Source organism: Grampus griseus (genome assembly GCF_964374135.1).
Source record: "Grampus griseus genome assembly, chromosome: 15".
Lineage (NCBI taxonomy): Eukaryota > Metazoa > Chordata > Mammalia > Artiodactyla > Delphinidae > Grampus > Grampus griseus.
This window is the reverse complement of record NC_139009.1, coordinates 53,742,597-53,769,287: the sequence shown is the minus strand read 5'-3', so window position 1 is coordinate 53,769,287 and position 26,691 is coordinate 53,742,597. Positions and strand designations below refer to the sequence as shown.

Sequence of the window (26,691 nt, the reverse complement as noted above, 5' to 3'; positions counted from 1 at the left end):
ATTTCAAGTGTTGGGCTGAGTCCACTGCACGCAAAGGGAATTTTCTGTCCCCAGCTCCAGCTGGAGCCCCCACCCATCCTGTCATTCGGACGTCTCTGCGGGCCACTCGTGCGTCCTGAGACTGGGGCATCGGAGAGGGTCTCAGCTGCGGGAGCGCCGCCCCCGCCCTCCCGGAACGCCTGTCTCGAAAGCTCCGCTGGCAGCGTGAACGCCGCGCCTTGGGGTCTGATTTTCTCTCCCCCCATTTCCCCCCGGGACCCTGCCTGCCCGGCTAACCGGCCCCAAGTTGCAGAATAGCTCAGATGCTTGTCATATTTGCGGTCGCGCGACTCAGCGGGCTGTGCGCGCGCGGCTCTCGCCGCCGCCTTTGTCACTAGCGGCTCCGTCATTTGCATGAGTGGTGTGAGGGGATTCTTGGTGGTTAGTTGTGGTCCCCTGGCCGGAGTGTCTCTTTTCTTCTCCCCTGCTCCTTAAGCCTTCCCTTAAGAGAAAATCAAGGACGCCCCGGCTGGGAAGGGAGCCGTGGGCGGCGCTGCCACCCGGCGTCTCGCGTGCTCCGCCTGCCCCTTCCTGCTCCTGGGGCGGCCGGGGCCCCGCTAGGCATTTATCGCGCCTCCCGGGACCTCCGGGGGAGGGGGCGGGGCCGGCAAGAGGCGGGGCCTGGTGGCCGAGGGGCGGGGCGGGCCGAGGGGCGGGGCCTGCTGAGCCCAGCGCCCGGAGCTCGCGGGAGGCTCGCTGGCCGCACGTCACTCCTGCACAGCGAGTGCTGGAGCACTAGCTGCCGCTAGCTCGGTCAGGGCGCCCCCTCCGCCCGCCTCCCGCTTCCTCCTCCGCTGCCTGCCGCCGCCGCCTCCTCCTCCTCCACCATTGTATAATGCTCCGAGCGCGCAGGCAGAGGACGGCGGAGTCTTAGCTTCGGTCTCGCCTCCAGCCCGCTCCTCGGAGCCACCCTCGGGCCCCCGGAGCGGGGGATTCCGCATGGAGCGGGAGTAGCTTGAGGAGTGGGCAGAAACCCCTCCTGATGTGTTAGTTCCCAGGTGGAGCTGCATGTGGTAAGTTCTCCCGGCGCCGGGTTGGAGGGGATTCTTGGATGCGCTGGGCTCCCGGTGGGTGGGGGCGGCGTTGGGACCTCGCCAGGGCCGGCTGAGCCGGGAGGGCGGAGGAGGGGCCCGGGCGGCCGCGAGGGTCGTGGGCGCCTCGGCGGGAGGGACCTGGGCTGGAGCAGGTACCGGGAGGAGCGCTCCCTCCGGCTGCTTCCCTGCCCCGCTCCCTTGGACCCCCGGGGCCAGCGCCGGGGACCCCCAGCGTTCGCGGGCAGATCTGCTGGGGGAAGGGCAGGGGACGGGCAGTCACGGACCGGGGTCAGGAGGGGGTCGGGAGCTAACCAGAACCCAGCGGTGGGGCGGAGGGAGCTTGGAGCTGTCGCTTTTACAGCTGGGATATGTGTGCGTGTTGTGGCGGTTGTGTTGTTGTGAACGTGCGAGACTTTTTTTTTTTTAAGGCTCGTATTGCTGGCGCGAAGGCTGCTTCACTCTTGAATTCTGTGGCCGGATTTGCATCCAACTTGCTTTAGTGTGTTTCTGTTAGTTTCCCTGTGTTTTAGCTTAAAAACGTACCTCTCCACCCTCTTTTCGCCCGTACCCAAGTGAATTGATTTTGAATGTGTATGTATGTTAAACTTGATGTCTCATTGGTTTTTAAGTTAGAAATCTACAAGTCATCTTGGTCGTGACCGCCTATGACTGAAAGGGAGGGGGCTGAGGGGAGCCAGCTGTCCCAAGCCCTGGACTTTGTACCATTAAGACAGGGTGCCGTCAGAGGGCCACTGCATCGAGAGAAAGATCATAAATTGTTTTTTTCCCCCTTGGCCACGAGTTGTCTTACTTTTAGCAGAAGTAATAGTAATAGATTGAGATTAGAGTTCTGTGTTTATCCTTAAATTTCTCAAAAAGATTAGATATAATTTGTTTTAGAATAACTTTTTGCTTTCAAGCTGGTTAATTTCAGGATGTTTCAGGAGGTGGAAAGGAAGTTTTTACAGGCACTGAGTGGGGAAGGACAATCATCAGGGCGAGACATCCAGCCTCAGACCATACTAGTTTTAATTTTAATTAAGTCGGGCAGCCTCATTTGGTCTTAAGGAAGACAGTATATGTTTTCAAGCTTTGTTCATGAAATATACTGTTTGATTTCCCAATATATGTCAAGAAATGTACATAATGTGTGTAAAGAGCCTAGAAGTTGTAGCCAATAGGATCCCTGAGGCCTTAAGTGTTCAAAGTAGCCTTTTATAATTAGAGACTAGTCTCTGACAAGAGTGAAGTGGGCTCTTGGCTGCACTCAACCCCTGGAGGACAGTCCACCTGATTGCCTCTGGGTTGTTTTGCTGATGGGGGGGGTAGTTGTTCAGCTACTCAGAAGGCGTATCTCACCCCTAGAGTTCCTCCCAGTCCTCCCCCTTTTTATAGCCGTCTATTCTGATTTGAGTGTAGTAGGGTGTGCTCTGAGGATGAAAATACCCATCCTCAGATCCCTGCTTCTGGCACGAGCAAGAAGAGCTCGTTCATGCATCTCCGCTTTCCTGTTCATTTTAGCAATTTCTTCGTGGAAAAACGACAAAAAGAGAGATAAATGTTAGAAATTTTCCTTTAGCTTTATTGATTTACTTGGAAATATCATATGTTAATGTAAAGTTGTCTATGTTGTTCATCAGGTTTGGAGCCCTTTAACATAATTTTTATTTCTTTCCTCTCCCCTAATTAAAATGTGCATAACCATGTTGCTGTCAGGTGAGAAATCTTATGAAATGGATTTGACAGCCTTTCTTTTTCTTAAACATTCAGCTCTGTTCCTTGTGTTTTTACAATAGGTGGGAGAGAAGACTCACATTTTATAATACCAACCAAGTGTACGACACGAGTGTCCTAGGGAACAGTTTTATTGTCAGGCGAGTGTCACAGCTTCTTAGGTAACAGCTGCTCCGGCCTGTTTCCCTTAAAAAAATTAGAAAGGGGTACTAACTCAGATTTAGAAAACCTTTAGACTTCTATTTGCTGAATTGTTCCCTTGAAAGCTTTTTTATTTAATTGAGAAGCTGAAATATAAATTTTACCCATTTGCCATGCACTGAATTATTAATAATGAGATACTTAGTATATATTTTGATATTTTAAAACTCAAATTTGTGTAGCAGCTGATAGCTTTTGGCATATGCTATTTTAAACAGTGTTCCAATGACAGAATAAAAGTTACAATGCTACTTAGAAAGGCGCACACACACAAAACAGATAAAAAACATATAAGGGGAGGTTGAAGATATATACATATATACAGACATACAAATACATAAAGATTTTTTTCTGTCAAAAATTAAACTGACAGAAAATAATAAATAAAAATAAAAGCATACTTCAAATTATCAGTAGCAAATTATACCAAAAGTTTGCCCTTGGTCAAAATATTTTATACTTTAGCTATTTAAGAAAGTTAAAAGTTACAACAGAAACCCTTAGAGGTTTCTTTTGCTGTGGTTCCTTGTTAGAGAACACTAGTAAAAGCATGCAGCTTTATTTTATATTTTGTTTATGTCAATAAAAAACAAGACGACTTTGTCAGTATTACAACAGAGATTTTTAAAATGTATAGGTAAATATGGCATTTAGGAGTGTGAACTTTAATTCACTTGTAGAACTTCTTAAAATTTTGTTGCTATAGAAATTTCATATTTACTGTTACGGCCTATCCTATAGGAGATAGCTGCAGTTGCAGTAGTTTCTTGCCAAAGGAGAGAGGGAGAGGGGGCAGAGAGACGAGAGAGAGGTGTCTCTGATTGCTGAGTGCAAAGATCAGGTGTATGCTCAAGGCACCAGAGGGCAAGCTCCAGTTTTAAGTGAAAATGGCCTTGAAATAAGGGTAACAGCTACTTTCATAGGTCTTTCCATTAATCAACACTGACCAGCAGAACACGAACATCTAAAAATGCAGTGGCCACTGCATATGCACATATCATATATTTTCTACTGACTGTTAATAATTATTCCTTAAACAGTTGGCCGAAACCCCCAAGCTAGGACTCCTGCTTAAGAAATGGGTGGATATTTAATTTAGTTTCAATATTCTTGAAGGAAAGAGCAACTAACCAAAGTTAGCGTATCTTTTAAACGAAATTATTGTCTCCAGTGGCTAGTGCGGTTGGTGTTAAAGGCAAACTTGTGCCCTCCGTGCAGATGCTGGGAAACCCTGTGAGCAGCACTGTCCCCTGGAGCGCCCATCACTCATTGTGTGGAGCAGTGTCTTTCTCCATGAGCACTGTGTAGCAGTTCATTCTTTGTATGAATCTGTGAATGGCATATGTCAGGCCAATAAGACGACATTCCTATTCTGGGTAATAAATAGATGCCTTGTTTTTTTTTTTTTTTTCCTTGAAGATCATGAGACAAACAAAAACATGCTTGGCTGTCTAAAAATTTTCTTTGAAATACAAATAAAAATTTCAAAATAAAAACATCGCAATATCTTTGAAAACATATGATTCCTAATAGGACAAAACAGATGCTTATCATTTAAACAAGCACCACATAGAGACAATGAAAACTCCCTTTTGGAAGGAAATTCTGCTGTCTTTGTGGTCTGAGGGCTGCTGAAGCTGGAAAGCCTCCTTCGTCTCCTCTCAAGATCTCCCGTCCCTCCTCTCAACTTAATTGGGAATCCCTGCCAGGATTCACTGAAGCAAACCCCACAATTTGATGTATCTATCTTAGCAACCTGGGAACACAGAAGCTGTATTCCGCACCAACTGCAGCTTTCAGTTCAGAATGGAGTCAGCATCTGCTCTCTTGTCTGGCCTCCTCTTACACTTGCACGCCGTGTGTCCAGAGCTGGCCCTGCCCCTGAGCAGGGACGGCAGAGGAGGGCTGAGTGTGCCCGTTCGGCGCCGCCCCGAGTGGAGTGAGCAATGCGGATGCGCGGGGTGGGGGCCGGAGGGAGGAGAGTGGAGGACAGCTCTGGAGCCGACCGTGCAGCTGCTACAGCAGGTCTGACTAGTTTTAGGTGCCCAAAGGCAGCTTTGTTTCTCCAGTAACTCCAGGTAGCAGCAAACCTCAGCTCTTAAAACGAATTCATGTCTGAATTACTATCTTTCTGTCCCTTTGCAAAAACCTGTAGCTTTGCAGAGTTGCTATTTAATTCTAAGCTTTTTTTCCTTTAAAAACCTTCATAGGTGGTTAACTGAAAGCAAGATGATAAACCAGGCATTTTTGTGCTTCTAAGGAGTTTCATGTAGAATAGTGAAGGGGAAGGAATTCTGGCTCTTCAGGACACACACACACACACACACACACTCATTCACTCGTGTTTCTAGCTGTCTGTGTGAACCTGTTGAACAAAAGTAAAAAGTATTACTTGATCATGCCATGGTAAGAAAATTAAATAATGAAGCGTTACTTGCTGCAAATCAACCTTTAGCCCCTTGCTCTGCTCTCCTGGCTGACTGCTTATCATTCCACGCCAGCCGCAGCTCCCGGGCTTCAGGCAGGCCTGCTGGAGTACCCCACCCTGGTGTTTAGAAGTGTTGAGTTAAACTCTGGGAATCTGAAAGTCCCAAGGTCATCTCTGCACCAGAACAGGTTTGCATAAAATTCTAGCCACACCAATGAGATAACGAGGTGGTGACTGTTTTAATCTGATCCTCCCTTAGTGGTTACCCATTTTACAATAATACATGATACAGATTTGCTTTTCAGATTTCTTTCCCTTTTTGAGGAGGGAATCTCCATGTATGTGTGTACTTCTCTGTCTTCTCTGCTGTCGTAGAAAACCCAACTGGCAGAGGAATTTGAGCACCATGCGTGGTCCGTAGCTGATGAAGAAATTTTTGCGTTGCCTCTGTGCTTGTCACAAACCTGGTGATGGTCTTTTCTGAACAGTTTTTTAAACAGACTGCTTTTAAAAATATTTTTATTATGGCCGGAAATATAAAATAAAATAGATTTTACCTGGTGTTGGTTGTTAGCTGTCTAACAGTAGCTGGTTAACAAATTCAAAGCGTGGATTCCTCAAGTGGCACCTGCCTTCTTGCTTCTGAAGCCCCTAAAGATAGGCAGGATGTTCAGGGGTGGCAGTGGGGTGGGTTGGAGGCAGGTCTCCTTAAAGGTCCTTGAAGATCATAGAAGTTGAAGTTCTGACAGGTAGTTTCCTTAGAAAATAAATATTTATTACATTCAGTGTGGTGCTCTGATTAATTTTATTGTATTTGACTAAATGACTTTGTGTAAATAAAGTTCTGTGGGTCATTAATTATCAATACCCAGAAGTCCTTGGGAAGAAATACTTTTATCTCAAAATAGCCCCAAAATAATTATTTAAAAAAATGAATGGCTGCCATCTTTACTAAGTATCATTCACTGCTCTCAAGCATAGTTTGTATCCTCATTTCCTTTTTCTACTTTGTGAATTATTCAAGTATATGATATAAAGTTTAAATTGTCTTTGTAAAACCTTAACAGGAGCCTGCCTAGTTCTTAGAATTAACTAAAGTAAACATTCTGAATATGTACGTTGCTTATATGAAACAGATATTTACATAGTAGAATAGTTATCTCCTCCCCTTTACGCATCTCTTAAGTATATGTCTTTTATCATGTACCTTAAATTTTTATACCCATATGTCATATTGTAAAAATGTGATAGTTTTCTTTTAAGGAATCCAGATTTAGACCATACAGTACAGTGTTTAGATTTACTCAGTGAGTAAATAAGTAAATAAAGAATATTTATCTGGTTTTCCTCTTTAGATTGCATGTGAAAGTTAAAAGAAATATGTTCTGTATTTGTGAGGAATATAAAGCATGTCTTCTTTTAAGTGATTTTTCACAGTAATAAAGCATCCCCAATTTGAAAACAAAGATGATTAAAAACTAATAATAACCTGTAAGAAACACTTTCATAAAAACACTTCCCGACATAGCATACTTCGTTTTTGTTAGTTTTATTCAGTGGCAAGTTAGTTGGCTAACAAAACCTAGATGGTGATCTTTTGTTTTAATTAAGATGCAATTTTATTTTTCACAGATTTGTTCTAGAAAATTATATTTACCTGTTTTAGTATGACTGTTTTATGTATCTGAGAGCGCTCTTTAAAACAACAACAGAAAACCAAAACACTGCCACATACTTTTGGCAAAGCATTGGGTTTCTACCCTAAGCTTTTCCCCTCTGACCTTGTATATGAAGGGTCTCTAGTGTGAGAGGAAAAACAAGGTATCTTTGGAGAAAAGATGGTACAGGAGGGTTGACACCAGAATCCCATGCAGGCAATTACAAGTACTGGAGAAAAAAATATTTTCATTATGCATGGGAATGGGGGTGGGGTGAGGCTGGCTAGCCTTTACTGGCACATAATCTTAAGGGAAAGAAATTAAAATCTAAGAATTCCTTCCCTTAATGATAATGAGGCTTTAGATTCAGCATGCTAAAGATGTGTTCCTGACACCAAATTAGTGTGGACTAGCATCATAATTTTAATGACTACAATAATATATTATTTATAAAAATAACATAATAATAGTTCATGTTTGCCAAGTTTCATATGGAAGGATTGGTGGTAATAGTTGGTGTCTTATGAACACTGTTATTGAACATACAATATCGTAGAACTTCAACTTGTAATTTGAATAGGAAGAATTCCAGCAAGTTATACAATCAACTTGCTTCATTATCTCTTTAAGGTTACCTGAGTTACACTTTACGATTAAACGGCTCCTCCCCAATATTCTTTATGAAGTTTTCCCAAATAACTGCCTGAAGCCATTTCTGTTCAGTGTGGAGGTAATTTCCTGTTATTAAGAAGCAATAGGATTATTGAAGGCTTTTCTATCCTAGTAAAATTCCTACTGCTAACCTTGAGAATCACCTTAGGATGCCCCCACTGGAAATTCTGAACTGCTGGCTTCTCCCAGTCCACATCTTATCAACTCGGGTTGTATGTTTGTTGTTGTGTGTTTGTTCTCACTTCAGGAGTCCTCCATGGATTTTTAACCATGGTTTTGGAAACATCAGTGTTACTTATATACAGACAACAACCTTTTTCACATGTAGTATTTCCAGATTTTGAACCATAGCATAAAATAATTTAGTTTGGTCTTTGCGGGGCTCTTGGCTTGCTTAGCAGTGTCCTATGGAGACCTGAATTTGGGAACAATCTTGGAAATGTGCATGCTTTGAGAGATCTCTAGTTAGAAATTGCAGTGAATAACCAGACTTCAGGAGTGCCTGTTGCTCTGCTGCGCCCCCTCGTGGTTAGATGTGATATGCTCTTTCAAAGCTTAAGAGGAGTCTCCACTTGTACTGGGCGTGCTTGTTTACATAGAGCATTTATAGCTTTCTTCTATGTAAAATAACCTATCAAGTTAATATAATAGTTCTCGCTAAGGGTGTAAATAGTTTATCGTGCTTATTTGATTTTTTACTTTGTAGAATTTTAAAAGTATGTATTGGTGTGTGTGTGTGTGTGTGTGTGTGTGTGTGTGTTTTACCTTTTTCTTATGGAAAATTCCCAACACACTCAAACTTTAAAGAGAAGAGTACAATGCATCCCTTGTGCTTATCACCCGGCTTCAACAGTTATCAACATTTTGTCAGTTTTGTTTCATCTTCACGGCCGTTTTCTTCTAGAACATTTTAAAGCAAATTCCAGGCATCGTATCATGTTATGTTTTTGTTAAACTTAAGTTTAGAAACTGTATAATTCGGCTCAATCTTTTACTTTAGGTGTGCAGTGCTTTTAGCCAGAATTGTTAGGTAAAATAAGAGAATTGTTGGCATTCTCAGTATCTTTGGAAGAGGTGACTGGTGTCCCTAGCTTCCTAAGAGTTAGGTTTAAAACCTAAAATTCCCAGCTGGCGGAGGAACCAGTAAGACAGGATATTAGAAACATTTTCTAGTACTTAACAGTTACATTCTAAAAAGCCCATGTTTCTTTCCAGATGTTTATTAACAAGGCTGTAATTTATTCCAAAGAAATACTCATTTGAAACACTCTCTCCCAGAATTTGCCTACTAAATGAAATTAGTTGTCAACATTTTTAAACGTCCTTTTCTTTTTCCAAGAGAAAATATGATGTTTGACAAACCAGCAGCGTCAGAAACCGTCTTCAATTTAATAGAAGTGTGTAAAAATCCTGAGAGGGAAAGCTAGAGTTTCTTAAAATGTAGACTTGAGGAAGACATCCCCAAACCGTAAAAGTTGTTGTTTTAATTGACTTCGAGGTTGCCTTCCTGGCTTAATTTATGTTTGTCTCCCAGGCTTTAAGACGCTGTCAAGAAAGCAAGGAGGATTGTTCGCGGCGCCCCGGGTCCAAGTGCAGAGCCTGATCGCGGCTACGCGGCCGTGCAGTGCCTGCGGCCGAGCCCGTGTCCCCCGCGCCGCCCGGAGAGCCCGGGGAGGCGCCGCGGCAAACAGTGGTGTCGGGTTACAGCTTCGGAGCCGCGGCGAGCGCGCCTAACTGGCTTGATCTAGTGACTGGCTTCATAATTACATTGCTGATTTGTTAGGGAAGGCTTTGTCTTACTTACCAATTAGCATGGATGTTACTGCAGGGACCTCATCCTGGATGAGCTTGGGTTTAAAAAAAAAAAAAAAAGCTTCCCCGGTCCGGGCAGCTTTAGGTGTTCAGTTACTAACCCTCCCTTGTCTTCTGGGAGTCCTCACCCTGTCTGTAAACACGCAGAGGCTTTCTCCCTGTTGGAATTTTTTTGTTTATTTTATTTTACTTTGGCTGCGTTGCGTCTTCGTTGCCGTAGTTGCGGCGAGTGGAGGCTACTCTTGGTTGCGGTGCGCGGGCTTCTCATTGCGGTGGCTTCTCTTGTTGCGGAGCACGGGCTCTAGGCGCGCGGGCTTCAGTACTTGTGGCTCACGGGCTTAGTTGCTCCGCGGCATGTGGGATCTTCCCGGACCAGGACTCGAACCCGTGTTCCCTGCATTGGCAGGTGGATTCTCAACCACTGCGCCACCAGGGAAGCCCTCCCCGTTGGAATTTTGCCCGTGTTTCTGCCGTTCCCTAAGGCCAGAGGCAATCACTTTGGGGTCTGCAGGAGTGCTGACCCACAGCGCCTCCTGGAGGCTCACCACCCCGGTTTTGGGGGAACTGCACCGGCCACAGCGCATGGCACACCCCCGCTGGGAGATCCTTTCAGGTTGACCCCCCTTTCTGTCAGCTCTCTCCCCGATCTGCCGATCTGCGGCACCACCACCTAGCATGTCCCTTCAGGGTGGCCTTTCTGTTCTCCCGGTGGGTTCTGTTGTTACTTGGGGGAGGAGGGGTGTTAAAAGCATAGGTGTTATCAGATTTCTGAGTCCTGGGTGTTTTTTAAGGTGTAATATTTTAACAGTGTGGAAAGTTGTCTGAGCAAACCTGGCTTCCCCCCGTAGAAGGGGGTTGGGGCCTCTCCTTCCTTCCTGGGAGCTGCTGTGTGACTGTCTGACAGAAGAGCCTTTTCCCAGAGTTCGCCCATAGCTGGTGGGAGGTGTCCTGGTTAGGAGCAGAGGCTCTCCATTTGGACCACCTCTTCTGAGGATCCAGAGCGCGTTGTAAGGCAGGTGTATGGGGTGAGGAGAGGAGAGCTGAGAATATTCTGTTTCAGAAGTTGTCTCACCAGCATTTCTGGCCAGCCTCTCTCCTGCTCTTGGAAGACTGTCGCACACTCAGTAGTTTTGCCAGGGGCACTCCTTTCTTCTTCTACTGCCCCCAAAAGAAACTGAAAGAATGTGTTTCCACTTACAGGACTTTGGGTTTGGTGGCTCAGGATGTCAGAGTGAGGAAAGCGCCTCTGCTAGCCTGTTTGAAGACACTCGTCACATGTCTCGTCTTAGCTTCTTTTTTCTTCAAACTGGCTAGATCCATGAGGAAAAATCATCGTTCTGAATCATGGGCATTACCCTAAATGCCTCGTTTTTATGATTTTTAGTGTCAGCATGGGCACTTCTGGACTCCTCAGCAACCAGTAATCACACCAGTGGTCACACAGGATGGTGTAGTTGCGGAGATTGGGGACCCTCTGGATTAGGAGCCTTTCACTTGAGAGATGTGAACTTAGTGACGCAGGCATAAGTGTGCAGACCAGTGACTCATCCCAAAGCAGGCACCAGGGTCTTCACCCTGGTGAGGATGTAGAAGGAGACCAGTTCTCTGGGAGCCGAGGGCCCCACTAGTAACTACCCTTCCCCAACAGAAGACACCAGGGCTGAGTTCTGCCTCGTTAACTGACCGTTGAGACAATACGTCACTTAAGCCTGCTACACTCGAAAGCCCTGGATTTCTAGTTGTCACTTACTACTCCAAAAGGAAATTGGAACAAGCTTTTGAAAATGTACACGAAGTACAAACCATCGGGCCTTGAGGTGTTCTGGAGTGAGTCTTTTGGGATCTCCCCTGTCTGCCCCACCTCTGTGTGTGGACCAGCATCCCTCCGCCTGGATGGATGAGCTAAGCTGGGAGCCATTTCCACTCCCTCCCCGGCCACTTGCCTCCGCTCTCAGCTGCCTCTTTGATCATGTGGTCAGTCATACCTTCCCCAGTCATTTCCTCCCTTCAGAAATTGGAACTAAGCTATCAATTTTGACCTTCTTTTAAATGCCTTTTGTAGCATTAATTCCCTTAGATACTGAGTAGGATGAGATGGAGGGTTTTCCTTCTATCTGGGGTGATCACTATTTGGGGGGATGAATTGAGTTAAAGCATAATGCAGTCTTTTGCATCTTTTTTTGACCCGCAGCGAGTCAGAAAGACAGCCCTAGTGGTGCGCAGAGAAGGGCTCCCAGTTTGGGCCTCTCACAAGCCCGAGCAGTGATGCTGCCCACAGGGGCCACACAGCCCCCTCTGTGCACCTGTCAATCAGCGGCCACTAGGCTCTGGGCCTCTAGGAAGCACTAGTGGCCACAGAGGGCTGCAGGTTAAAGCAGTGGATTTTGTTGTTGCTAGTGGGGATGACAGAAGTGGTGGTTTGCAAAAGTAGATTTAATATTCTTAATTTAAAAATCATAACATTTATTTTGACAGCTCCGAGAGTGATTTAAAATTTTTTTCCAAGCCATAGCTTTTAAACAGTTGAAAAACATTGAGTTTAAAAGAACATTTTTGATTGCTTGTGTTTTTCTTTTAATGTTTGCATTTTTTTCCCACAATGCCTTAAAAAATATAAAAGCTACGAAATGCTCCCTTTTAACACATAGGTACTCTTCCAGTTTCTCTTTGGACATTGGGCATAAGGCCTCACTGCCATTCACTCTGTGATCACAGCAAGAAGAATCTAGGCCCCAGTGAGCAGGTGGGATCTGATATATCAGTCTGAGAAGCTGAGCTTTATCATTAAAATTGAGCTGAAGACATCTTAATTCTGCATGGAGTCTTTCTTTTTTAATGTCAGCTGCCATCACAGAAACGCTGCTCATTCTTTTTTTCCTTACCTGCTTAGGCACAAGTAAGGAAGCCCTTTAGGCTCCAGTTTAATTGAGTAAAGATATTCTCAGGCTTACATATGAAATAGCTGGATGGGGAAGAAAGGAAGTCATGGTTTTCAAAATGAGGTCCGCAGACCAGCATCACCTGGAAACTTGATGGAAATGCACATCTTGGGCCTCCACACCAGACGGACTGAATGAGAATCTGGGATAGTGTGTGTGTGTTTGGGGGTGGGGGGCAGCATTCTGTGTTAACTAGCCCCCTTGGTGAGTCTGATGCTCCCTCAAGTTTGAGAACTAAAGATCGAGGGAGGCATCCCTGCCCACCCGCTGTGCCTCGGATACTGACAAATCTCCTTACCCAGGGTCTGCCCTGTACAGCTGTGCCCTCTGAGATTCGTTCAGCCTTCCCCTTTGTCATACCCTCCCTCCCATGCCAAGTTTACAGTCAGAGCCAAAGACACACATCTCTGTCTTTGTTTTACAGTCCTTCTCTGGCTGTCCCTCAGTGTCTTTTCTCATTCTTTCCATTTACTATTCATCCAGTGACTCTTTCTGGAGCATCTTCGGTGTATCAGGGACTGCCCTAACCTGAGAACACAGAGACGAACGGAACAGTCTGAAACCCTCAGAGGGCTTACCGTCTGGGGTGGGAAACGGACATTGAGAGACAATCCCGCCTTAAACAGAAACCTCAGATCCTGTCCCCTTCAGAAGTCCCCTGGTCACCTCAGTCTGTACTAATCTCTCAGACTCCCTGCTGTGGGAGCCATTCAGAATCTGGAATTGCAGACTCCCAAACAGGTGATATCTTCTCCTGTTTCCCTGGTTCTTTCTCTTCTGAGGAATCTCCCAGTGACATGTGACTTTTGACTCTCTGCCCAAGCGGATGGTAGCTTTTGAGGGCAGGGTCCTTCCTAATGAAAGCGGCACAACTGCAAGCCAGTTTAGTATCTGGAGAGTTTTATTCGCTATTAAACTTCCTGGAAGACTCCGGCAGAGAAGTGTTCATTTGTATTTGCTACCCTTGAGTTTTGGTCTCTATTTTCAAAACTTAGATCGCTGCAGTTACTACTTGCCAAAATTTACGTTAAGCAAATCAGAATGCTAGGAGTTTCTTTCTAGCAAGCTTCTTGGGGAGGGAGGTGTTTTATCTGGACCCTTATATTAAGAGCCAGTGAATATTCAATAAAAGAGTGGCTGTGGTTAGTTTTAGGCCCCTCTGGGTGGGCAGGAAAGGGAGGGAGCGCCCACCTCACTCCCCCATGTGGGGATCTCTAACCAGCCCTGAAGCTCGGGCCCCTTCTGGGCCTTTGACTGAAAGATTGGGTAGAAGACATGAGCTTTGGGGCCTGGGTCTTCTCAAGCCAAGGGAGGAGGCAAAGTGGGGCGCCAAGCCTCGGGGTGGCCTGGAAACCGACTTATCACAGGCCCCCTTTGGTGAACTACAGGCTACCACCCTGGTGTCCAGGTCCACCGCCAAGGGGCCTCTCGGGCAGGAACAGCAGACACCCCCTTCCCTCTTGTCAGCTTGAAGCCCCTAATGAGCTCCAGCCACTGCTCCATCCTCAGGCTGCAGCCAAGTGAGGCCTTTTAACACGTCACCTGCCTCTCCAGTGGCCTGAAGAGCTATTGCTGTCGTCTTAGCGCGCCCGCCCGAGGAAAAGGCTTCAGGCAGCCTGGCCCTTGGGTTCCTGCGAAGCTTGTCTTTTCTTTGAATTGTGTCTGCTCCAAGGTGTGGCGTTCACACAGCACCGAGTGAGGGTCCTTCTCACTTCCAGGAGCTGGAGGCCTCTTCTGAACGTGGGCAGACGGGACTCTCAACAGTGTGTTAAGCAAACTTTAGGAAAACTTTAATTTTTTACAAATTTTAAATTAAAAAAAAACTTTTTTTAACGTTAAGCTTCTACGTAGGAGTGAGGATTAGATTTTACTATGTTGTTTTTCACTCCTTTCTGTAAAAATGTAGATAGACTTCAGATTACAAGTCAGGATTGTGTGCATTTTGCAATCTTACTGGGTGTGTAGAGCAGTGTTGCCTCGTAAAATGAAATAGAAAAATGAAGGCAAACCTGCTTGGAGCCATACTCTATCGTGAGTCCTTATTTACACATTTGAGAAGCGTCCAGGATTCGATTCGTCTTGCCTATTCGCGCTCACAGATTTTGCTTACACGGGCCCTCCTCTGTCCCCTTCCAGAGAGCATTACGAATGTCTTACCAGGCTTTCCCTAAATCATTAAGATTATCACACAGCTATGACCAGCTAGATCATTCTAATTGGAAATTAGGCGCTTCTCATGTTGAAATCTCTCTGAAAAGTATCTCCATAGATCTCCCGCAGCAATGGGAATTCTGCTAAATGCCTCTAGTACCACGTGCTTTTTAAGTATTTAAGTTCTATGTGCTCAGTGATTATTTCTAGAGAAGTATGAGTTATTGAAAAAGCCCTGTTGTTTTTTCCTGTCAACAAGTCCTTAAAAGACAGCTGTGCATGAATGACAAAAAGAAAGGAAAAGTCTACGTTGTCTTTTCTAAGGGTTACTTCTCCAGAAAACCGGTAAAAATTTTAAGTGGCGATGAGCTTACTAATTTGTTTTGAGCTGTGTATTTGGTTTACATTTTGGGACAGTGCTTCTCAAACTTTTTGTGATGAAGGACGATCTTGTTTGTGTTTTCCTCCTTTATAGACTGATACTTTAGAAAAACATGACAAAAATAATGACTAGAAAAATGAAATAAGAGTACAAAAATGTAAAAATAGAAGCCTCGTTTTAAAAAATTGTATTTACAGAGATACAATTACTCTGTAAATCTGCTATAAAAGTTTCTAAACAATGCAGTATCTTTACTTACCTCATCATGAACTAGTAACAGTTTACAGACTGGTTCCATCTATGGACCACACTTTGAGAAACACTGTTTTAGAGTGTGTGTGCGTGTGCACTTGTGTACTCTGGCACACGTTTGGATGTATTGGGTACATTCAAATTACAGCATATAACGTAGGTTATATAACAGCTTTATATGATAATTAAATGCATTTGGTGAGCTCTTTGGTAAAAATGGAGTTTTTCTAGAAGTGACATTAAATGCTTCAATTGTAAACCAATACAAATGGCATATATGTGAATACAGTTATCTGTTTCAAAACACAGTTGTCCGGTAATACTTCTAAAGCATGAAGTAGAAAGTGTTTTGTAATGTGAAATGAAGTCACCTCCTCTCTGATTCACACTCAAGTTTAAATGGGCACAGATACTTTAGATAGGAAATGTTCTCTGCAAAGTGTATATACAAATGAGGCTTTTAGCACTGAACAGTAGGAAATGTTTCTGTCATGTGAAGCCTTAGATAAGGGAGTTGTTACTATCATACCTTCCTTGCCTTAGAGAACAGTTAATTATGGGACTGGTCTTCGGTCCTAGTGATAGACAGCCATTTTCTTAATGTTTACAAAGTGAGAGAAAGTGTTTCCTACAAGCAACTCCACATTCTTTATGAGTGTTAACAAATTCTCCAGCTGATTCTGACTTGATGGCTTGCAGCTGTCTTCATCCTTCTCTCCTGGAGACTGAGGCACGTGAAGGCAGTCACCCGGAGTGGGACCTGTGCACCGGGCTCTGTGTCCACCTGCATGTCTGTCTGCCTGGAGGGGCAGCGTGGCCTTCTTTCACAAAGCCTTGGGAGGAAGTTCTGGGAAGTTTTATTATGGTTAGCCTTATTCCTTTAGGATGAGACTCCTAATTGAAAATGATAATGAGGTGTCCGCGAAGATGTTCAGCCCCTTGAAGACCAAGCTTTAGTCCTGTGCAGGACTACCCACCTTCTGGCCGAGTGCCCAAGACAGCGTAGATGCGGGATGAGTTAAAGGATTGAAGGAGGCCATTCAGTAAAAGGCAAGTCGCCTTTAGAAGAAAAACTGGATAACTACAAAGCACTTTCTTGTGTGTGACGGTATCAGAAAGAGTGAGTGGCCTTGAGGAGAGCATTAACACGTGCCTGTGGGTAAGTGGCGTAGAGGGCATAGGGAGCGAGCGTGGGCCTGGCTTGATTAGAAGCATGTCTGCTGGTCTGAACGACGGCGTAAGGACAGCTTTCTTGATTCACTGGTTGGAAAGTGAGGTCTCTGAGTCAAAGGCGGGTGGACTTGTGATTGCCGTTTAGCTGGTAGAAGTTCTGAGATGAAGGACCACTCCCCTGAAGGCACAGACAGCTGAGGGCGTCTCCACTCAGGCCAGAGCACACAAGGAGACCTCCGAGGCTGTGCGTGTCAGGCGAGATAGGCAGGAGTTAAAATCCAACCCATTCCCCAGTGCTCAAGGTCTGAGATAGGAGGTCATTGTTTCTTTGAAATCCCTGCTGGAATCACAGTAGGTATTGTTTTAAGAAATGTGTCGAGTACCCAAACAGCAATGCTTATAATCAGAGCAAATTTCTTTTAAATTAGTCCAGTTGCACTCAGGCATGGCTGCATGCGATGAAATTGAGCCATGGGAAAACTTGGGCTGGGCAATCCACCTTCCTCCACTTGATTCTAGACGGAAAAGCAGTGGCAGCTCAATCACTGTGGTCAGTTAACACAGTCCAAGCACTTCGCCACATGTCACCAAACAGGCAGAAAGGCTCTATGTGTGATGAGGAAGGAAACGGCATTTTGAAAGCACACGTGGTTCTACCAAAATTGTACATATTCCCTTTTCTCCAACTGGGTTCTTTTCATCGCTCTAGGTGTGTTCAAGCTGTAATCTATGATACCTTTACCTGTTTAGGTCATAGTATTGTCAGTGTTTTCTTGGGCTTTAAAAATAGATCTGTTTGGGGGAGGGAAGTTGAACCTGCATGGTAACGCCGTAGGCATGCGAACGCAAGCCCAGGAGCACAAAGTCAAAATCACGGTTTCCATGGTAACGTTTAACTTGTCTGTGTTGTACACATTTCTCAAGAAATACATTCAACAGACTACCCAGTGATAAAAATTGCTCCACCGGCACACAAAGGTAGATTTCCCAATGAATTCCTCTGTTGTAACCGACCCTGGGCAGGGAGCTCAAGTCCGGGTCCTGACCTCTGAATCCACGTCTTTTTTTAGGGTAGAAATTCTTTTTTGTGGGATTGATTCCATCTCCTTCCTTTCTCCTTGGCAGATATATGTTGGGGAAAGGAGGAAAACGGAAGTTTGACGAGCATGAAGATGGGCTGGAAGGCAAAATTGTGTCCCCCTCCGACGGTCCGTCCAAGGTGTCTTACACCTTACAGCGCCAGACTATCTTCAACATTTCCCTTATGAAACTCTACAACCACAGGCCCCTCACAGAGCCCAGCTTGCAAAAGACCGTGCTCATCAACAACATGTTGAGGCGGATCCAGGAGGAGCTGAAGCAGGAGGGCAGCCTGAGGCCCGCGTTCCCCGCCTCTTCGCCGCCCGCCGACCCGCTGGGCTCCAGCTACCGGGAGGCACCGCCTGCCTTCAGCCACCCCGCGCCCGCGCCCTGCGAGCTGGGCGGCGCTGCGCCCCTGGAGGCCTGCCTCACCCCCGCCTCACTGCTCGAGGACGACCAGGACACGTTTTGCACTTCCCCGGCCGCGCAGCCTGCGGCCCCCGCCAGACTCGCACCTCCTGCCCTCCCGCCGGAAAAGGACAGCTTCTCCTCCGCCCTGGACGAGATCGAGGAGCTCTGTCCCACATCTACCTCCATGGAGGCCGCGGAGGCCACCACCGACGACCCGAAAGGGGACTCCGGCGGGCCCGGCGCGCAGAGACCCGAGGGGCTCCAGGACGGCCGGCCCGACGACCCGAAACTGATGGACTCCCTGCCCGGCAACTTTGAGATCACCACGTCCACGGGCTTCCTGACAGACTTGACCCTGGACGACATCCTGTTTGCCGACATTGACACGTCCATGTACGACTTTGACCCCTGCACGTCCGCGTCGGGGACATCCTCAAAAATGTCCCCCGTGTCGGCCGACGACCTCCTCAAGACGCTGGCCCCCTACAGCAGCCAGCCCGTCGCCCCGAGCCAGCCTTTCAAGATGGACCTCACGGAGCTGGACCACATCATGGAGGTGCTGGTCGGGTCCTGAGCCCCGGGGCCCGTCGCCTGCACCCCGCACCCCGACAGCTCTCCGCACTGTGCATGTACCCTTGCTTGCCTTTTTCTGAGAAAAAGAACATTCTACAAAAGGATCACACTAGTTTTTGCTTTGAGCAGAGTTGGAGTGCCTTCATCCAAGTATGACCACTTTTAATATGCTTTTTTGAGTGGTTCCTCAGAGACCTAGTACCCGGGAATAGGAAAGAATACATTTGAAGACAATGTCGCTATGTGGAATGACAAAAATAAACAGCTCAAGTGAAGCACAAGGAATAAGTTGGAAAAGCTGTAAATTGCATGTGCATATTTGTCTATTTTTTCTATAAGTTTTATTGCAAGAGGTAAAAAAAGAAAATATATATATATATTATTTAGATAATCTCAGTACCTTTTCCGGCATTTTCGCCCTGTATAGGTTGACTTGGCAATTCAGCCTTTTTAGAGGCATTAACTACTCCTCGTAAGTGTTGCATTTACATGGCTGTTTAGAAACTGCTGCCCAAATTTATTTTATATTTTTGTACAGATTCCGCAGTTTATGATATTGTTTTTCTAAAAACAAATGCTGTTTATACATATGAGATAGCTATTTTGATAGGATTTGCTCACATAGTTCCTGCAAACTTCAGATGTACAAGTTGCACTTGTACTTTTATAGAGTTGTAATGTTTTATATGTGTTTGGTGCAAAGAGAAAATTGGATCAAATCAATCCGCAGTTGATGTCCCCAGACGCGCGCGCGCGCACACACACACACACACACACACACACACGCAGCGCTTTAAGAAGGGCCAGGAGATATCACACCCAAATTTCACAAGCACCGACCCCCTGGCATGAACACCCGCCAGCACTGTGACTTCCAAAGCCAGAGCCACGTCTGCTCATCAAACTTGCATTAAGCAGTTGGCGGGAGGTGGCCATGGAGCTCGGGGTTTAAGTGATGGTTCTCTTTAGCTCTCTCTCTGGAGGGGAAGGCTACCAAGTACTCATTGTATTTATGCCAAGTCTGCGCTTTTAATTGTTTTTATTTTTTTAAACAAAACCCCAGATCTTTCCCTTTTTGGCATAATTTTTATGAAGACCTGAAATTTTACACACGAACAAAATTTTATGAAAAGCAACTGACCTCTTCATGGAACTAAACCCTGTTGCGACGCTTAGGGCTCGTCAAGAAGGAACTCTCCCCCAGAAGGCATCCATCATGTCGCTCTGTTGTCTTTTCCTGCTTCCCTTCCTTAGAGCTTTCTTTCCCTCTGTTGCTAAGTGCTGAAAATGGCATCTTCACGATCACCACAGTGAGCCCAGTTCTCCTCGGCCCAGCCTAGGATGCACTCTTGTAACACGCATGGCTCCTGAACCTGGAGTTGGTCCCATTACGTCACGGCCTCCGATCTGGTTGCTTTCTTAAATCAACTGCTTTAACTACACTTTACAAGGCTGTTTTACCCAAATACACAGATAGGACTTTCTATGCATGTTCCCCTCCTCCCCCATTGCCATCCTCTCTCTGCCAGGAGAACTTGAGAACTAGCTTTTTATTCCTAGCGGTGTACATTTAATTTTAAAACGTTTGCAATGTATCATGCTTGTTGCCGAAATTGTTAATGGCCTTTCCGTTTCAGTTTTTTCTTTCTTCCAATGGTACTTTAGCTGGTTACAACCTATATTGTTGAAATGCAGGTGGCTTCTTTAGGAATAACTTTTATATTTATTTAAGAATTTTTAAATTATGGGATTTGTGTTGTTGTTGTTGTCTTTGTTGTTGGTCATTTGTCAATATTCAGTCACCAATTCTGCTCACTTCTTGCCATGGATAAAATTGAGTCTTTCTGGCCAATTAAAAAAGACAGCTTTATAAAATGGCACTTTAAACAAGCCATAGATAGTTTTATTTTTATAATACACATGGCAAAGCAAATACACTTTGATGAAGGAACTGCTCATCTAAGCAAAAGATTCGTGTATGATATGATTAAATCTTTCTACGTTCTGATTTACTCCCCCCCCACCCCCTCCCGCCAACTTGAATGTGTTTTTAAAGGCTAATTATCAACTCAGACGAGCAGTGAGAAACCGATCAAACTGCACCGTTCTCCAGCAAGCACCCTCCACCGGACACCTCTTACTACTGCAGATGTGTCATTCCCTTTGATAGGACCAGGGACCATGTAGTTAAGGTGAGGGTTGTGGTAGATGCTTCCGGTGTCACCGTGCCTGTCCGTTTGAAGGGCTTCCTTTTCCTGTAGAGAACAAGTCCGCCCAGGCTCCATGCTTCTGCTAACTCAAGGACCTGGCAGACTCTCCACATGCCGCCCGCATACACATACGTGTACATGCACAATAGTGTTGATTATTCCGGACAATAACAGGGTAAGGCGGCTGATTTGCCATTGTTAAAAACTGATTGATAGTAACTTAGAACAACTGTACTTCGGTTGGATTAGCAAATCGTGTGTTTAAACAAATCCCATATGTTGGGCAGCAGTTCAAATAAGCACAGCGAAGTGTTGCCCACACGTGGTTCTCTGACTCTCCCGCGTTTGTAAGGCTGGGCTTCAGGATCAAAAACAAAAACCCCCAACAGCAGCGCGCAAATGCTTTTTAATTCTCTGGACACCCTCACCGTAAATTCTTGATATTCAAGGTCTAATGAGGAAGACGTGGGGAATTAGTGGCCCTGTTTCAAAAGAACAAAACCATCAAGTGTTCCAGTTATCTTTGTGTCTTATTTTTACAAAGTGATGTCCCGACAGGGAAGAACGTGAGCCTGTGTGTGATCTCCAAGTCCCAGCTTGAGTGTGGGACGTGCTTCCAGATGCCACCCGGCAGCAGTGCCTTCCCGTTTCTAAAGGACATCCTGTGGCATTCAGAGTCAGGCAGGCAGTTTGAGGTGCCTTTACGAGAGGGACAGAGAGACAGGCTGGGTGGGGCTGGGAGAGGACAATTATTGACAGTGATGTGCAATGAAGTGACAAGATGAGAGCAGAATAATAAGAGCTTTGAATTTGAAGTGATTTTTTTTCATAAGTTATTTATTCCTTTTTTTCTGTGTAAATATATTTATTTTACTGTGGAGCTCTAACAACATCTGGATCGTAACATGTGCAGAATGTATGTAGGAATTTATTCTCCTGTAGGAATGTCAATCTGTATTAAAAGGGGGTCCGAGCCAGACCCCTGGGTCTTCTCATCGTATGCACAGTCCACGTTCATTTTTACTCTCTCCTCTAATATGGGTCGATTTGAAATATGCAAAAGGTATGGATGAGGAATGTTTTAATACCTCCAAATTTTTAAGAAAATCAAGCATCAAAGGGTTGATATTTTTTAAAGTTTTTCTAGTCGCACTTTCTCTCTTTATGACAGAAGGGGCATCCACACCGACGCCCTCGCTCACACCAAAGGGTGAGAGCTAGCCACAGCCGCCTCCACCGGAGTGTCTTTCTCAATTGTGCTGTTTATTGCCATAGCCCCTTGGAGTGTCCCAGCCGCCCTGAGATCGATCAAGGAAATTCCTTAAATAAATAAACTCCAAAGAGCCAAAGTGTCAACTTACGGATCATTTTTAAAGCTTAAATTTATTAACCACCTTTGTAGTAAACAATGAATTATGAATCCGCAGGGCAGCCTTCTCAAATGACAGGTGCAAAAAATAATAATAAGAGAGAGAGAGACTCTACTTTGTGCAGCGATTGTTATTCTCTGTATGAATTGTCTTAATTTCAAAATCTTGCTGTTACAAATTGGACCTTTATATGCTTTCTGAAAATAATTGAAAAGAGCATATTTAACCTGTTTCGGCTGGAAATGGTTGACTTCCAGTAACTGCCAATGGCAGTGAGGTGTGTGCGTCCTGCTTATGTACAGTTGTTTTCAGGGCTTCTAAGAATGAGTCTGAATGGTTCTTGAGAATTAGCCAGGATCAAATGCTCTTGCAAGCAAAGCCAATAAAAATTTTGGACGTCTTTTGGGGATAACAAGTTTGGAAGGAAAGTCGGTCCATACGAGCAAACAACCAAGATTTGGAAAAGATGTACATAGTGACATGTTTGGTGCATGGTTTTTGAGGAGGGCTTTTGTCAAACAGGAGGTGTAACCTTTCCCCCACAGACCTGAGAGCTGTGCCTTTTCTATGCAATATTACTAGACGTTACATCGGAACCCAGATGGTTGTATTCACATGTAGGTTTGGGCTGTAATCTAAACAATTGGACAGATTAAATGTACATGGAAATGAGCAGTCTTACTTTTGTAGTTTTATATTATACAATAAACAGTTAAAAGATGAGAGAGGCGTGTTTGCAGTTTCCTTCTGCCCGGAGCACAGCCAGCTCATGTGTCACCGTCTGCCCACGTCAGGGAACGGTCTGCCCGCGGCTTCTGCTGGAGTTGGTGCTGTCACCCGCCCCCTGTCTCTCACTCTCAGGAGCACTCTTCTCTCTCGGTTCTCCCCCTGCCTCTTGGGCCCTTCTCGGACCTCCTCCCCCAACTCTTCCTAAACACTGGGCGGGGGTGGGGGTGGGGGTTCCAGCTCTTTGCTGAGCCTCCACTCCTGCTTGCTTTCCCGAGGGCACCTAATCCACTCAGGACTCTGAAAACGTATTTCCAGCCCCTACCTCTCTCCCAGGCTCCGGACTTGGTATCTGCCAAGTTTTGCCATCTCACGCTCAGTGGGTCTAAACCAGCCTCGTTCCCCCCACGGGGCTGGGCCTTCCCCTTTGGGCCTCTCTTTGGCCTCATCACCCTTCTCCCAGGTGTGATTCCGCCGCCTCCTTTCCGAACTTACCACAGCTTCTTCCGCAGCCCGGACCCTCTTCCCCCCTCGCCTCCAGTTATTGCATCTGCTTCCTATCTGCTCTTCACTGCCACCTGCTTGTTTCTCTAACATCCTTGTTGCCCCCCACTGGTATTCCACAGCACCGGTGGTTCACGAATTTGTTGCACATCCTCCAGCAGCCCGATCCACATTTCCACAGTGCGGCTCCCCACCCCTCCCACCATCTTCCACAGGGTCGTGGAGGAGATCCTGGGGAGTCTCCTTGGCAGCGGGGCCGTCTCTGAGGGCATTGTGTGATCTAGCCTCACCTCCTCCAGGCAGTTCCGGGCCACGATACTAGCTGGTGAGGGAATGGGGCTGGAAAATGAGGGTTCCGATCAGTCAGCAGTGGAATATGGTGGCAGAGTGGGGAGCGTTGGGGAGGTATTATAGGTTGAATTGTGTCCTCCGAAAAAGATCTGTTGAAGGTCTAACCCCCAAGACCTCAGAATGTGACCTTAATTCAGAAATAGGGTCTCTACAGAGAAATTAAAATGAGGTTACCCGGGTGGGTCTTAATCCAATGACTAGTGTCCTTATGAAAAAAAAAAAGGCGGGGTGGGGGGAGATTTTGACACATACAAGCACAGAGGACACCATGTGAAGATGAAAGCAGAGATCAGGGTAACATGTCTACACCCAAGGAGCACCAAAGGCTGCCAGCAAACCACCAGAAGCCGGGGGAGCAGGCTGAACAGAGTTCTTCCTCACAGCCCTCAGAAGGCACCAGCCCTGCTGGCACCTCTGTTTCCGACTTATGGCCTCCAGAACAATCTATTTCTATAGCTTAAGTCACTCTGTGGTACTTTGTTATGGCAGCCCTAGCAGACTAACACGGGGGAGAAGAGGCTGAGCTCAATCCAGACATCCCAATGGAGATGCTCGTTAGGCTGCTAGAAATAAGAGGCTGTTTCTCAGTGGAGAGGTTTGTCTCTGGAATATGAGCGTCTGCTATTAATTAGAGATAGAGCTTTGGCGACTCGTTCAATCTCTCTGTGCTTGTGAGGAGGAGATACAGCCATGGCTCCTAAATCTCTTTGAACATGTTGACGGTGCAATAAAAGTGCAAGCTGTGGATGTCATCTCTCCTCACATGCCTCCAACTGCACCTAGTGCATAGTAGGCACTCAAAACATTTGTTTAATTAAAAACAAACAAAAAAACCCTGTGGTTCCTCCTCTACAGCAGGAGGGAAGCACAGAGCGTGGTCTTCCTTGTTTGGGTCCCAGGCCCACTCCCGTCCGGCTCTCTGGACGCCCCCATTGCCAGCACACTGCATGCCCTTGCTTGTGCCCCCAGTTCAGCTTGTAGATATTCTACCCATCACTCCCAGGCCGAGCGAGCTCAAGTGTCTGTCCGTGAAGTCTCCTCTTCTTCGGGACGGCTCTGCCTCTGCAGAGGCACTTAGCAAGCCTTGCTTGCCATGTCTCTGGCTAGCTGTGCAACTTTGTTTCCTGTGCTACCCCCCTGCTGCTGCTCTTTAGAGAGCAGTTCAAAGAGATTTAGGAGCCATGACTTTATCTCGTGATGTTCATCTTTGTCAGAGGTCGGCAAACTTCGGCCCTTGGGCCAAATCCTGTTTGTGTGAATTTTGTTGGAACACGGCGCATTCATTTATGTGTGTATTATCTATGGCTGCTGTCCTACTACAGTGACACAGAGACCGTAAGGCCCTCAAAGTCTAAAATGTTTGCTCTTTGGCCTTTAACAGAAACAGTTTACCAAACCTTGATCTTTGCAAACCATGCAATGCTTAGAACAGGGTCTGACCATAGTTGAGACCAGGCCAGACTTGCTGTGCTCAGGGGCTTACACAGACTGGGACGTCTGGAGAGGGGTCTGGAAAGTGAGTACAGTACAGAGGTGAGGGCAGGGATCCCAAGGACAAAGAGTGCGAGGTGGGGATGCGAGGGTCCGAGAGGGCGGAGGAGCCAGAAAAGCCCCGTGAGGATGGACATCTTCAGAGCGCTTAACACCTGGGAAGGAAAGGGCCCCGTTTTACAGATGTGAAAGCTGAAACACAGAGAGGGGAAGTGATTCTTGTTTAAGGGGGGAGAGCATAGCATGTAGGTTCAGAGTTTGGCTCCGTAACTGGACCACCTGGGTTTGAAGCCTGGCTCCATCATTGATAGCCTGTAACCTTGGGCAAGTTCCCGAACCTCTCTATGCCTCAGCTTTCTCATCTCTTAGATGAGGGTAGTAATTGAGCTTATCTCGTGCAATGACAGGGATTAAAGGAGTCCATACATGTAAAGCACTTATAACAGTTCTAGGGAATTAAAACAAGAAGTCCACAAATGTTGGCTCTAGCTAACCTGAGAGCGGCAAGGCTAAAATCCAGGCCTCCCCTTGGTGTGGGGTCTTAGGTTGGGCCATTAAGCAAACCTGGGGCATCTTAATGCTGAGGGCACGTTTTGTGGGACCACCACCATTTCCACGCTTGTGGTCATGACTCTCAGCTATGTATTTACTGAGGACACTGTGCTCCAAGCTTGTGTGGCAATCTGGGGTCCCAGAGTCCCTATTGTCTCCTCTGTCTTTGCTTTTAATGTATGTTTGCTCCTCCTGGAAAGGAATCTTAACTGAAGGTGGAGATTCCGGATTACCACTTCCCGAGCACTCACACGAGCCAGACACCACTGAGTGCCGTGTATGGGATCTCGTGGACTCTGCCCGGGCCCTTTGAGGTTTATCTTACCACCTCTGCTTTACAGAGGAGGGAGTCCAGACTCAGAGAGGCTAAGCAACCGCCCAGAGGTCACACAGCTGGCATATGGCAGAGCTGGGATTGCAGGCCAGGCCTCTGTGACCCTTATAACCCCTTCAGCACACTCTCCCGTCACCCATCCTCGCTCCTGGTGTCATCCAAGTCCACCTGCAGGCTGCCGGCTGGAGGCTGAGCAGGTGTCCCAATCCAAGCTTCACCTCTGTCACTTGCCTGACCTTGGGCAAGCCACTTCACCCCTCTTCTTCTCCACAGGGGCATGGCTCCCTCCTGGCACACTGAAGCATTAGCCAGTGGGACAAGAGAGGAAGATGTCCCAGTGGGACCAGCAGTGAACCAGGACCTGGGACTGCTCTTACAGGGCTGAAGTCTCTGTGTGACCTTGGGTCGGCTACTTCCCCTCTCAGGGACTCAGTTGGCTGGGTGGCAAAGGAAGGAGGCACACGCATGCCACATGCTTCGGGCCATGGTTCTTCTTGGCTGCAAGCTGGAAGCATGGGGGCCTCCGCCAGCATCTCTGGGCACGGAGCCCTAGGCCTCGGGATCTTATGGAATCGCTCAGGTGGGAGGAGAGCTGCTGCTCTAAGTCCCCCAGT

At 46.4% G+C, this 26,691-nt stretch overlaps 1 protein-coding gene across 1 annotated transcript; it reads left to right on the top strand.

Moving 5' to 3' along the window:
- Positions 1–895: 895 nt before the first annotated feature.
- Positions 896–18,554, top strand: SERTAD2 (SERTA domain containing 2). Its single transcript, XM_082672501.1, has 2 exons — positions 896–1,052; positions 17,601–18,554. Exon 2 carries the CDS (start codon positions 17,605–17,607, stop codon positions 18,538–18,540), a length of 936 nt encoding a protein of 311 aa, XP_082528627.1. The 5' UTR covers positions 896–1,052; positions 17,601–17,604; the 3' UTR covers positions 18,541–18,554.
- Positions 18,555–26,691: the final 8,137 nt, after the last annotated feature.

What these genes read in the sequence shown, in the direction of transcription:
- SERTAD2 (XM_082672501.1), top strand. Translation starts at nt 17,605, where the DNA reads ATGTTGGGGAAAGGAGGAAAACGGAAGTTTGACGAGCATGAAGATGGG.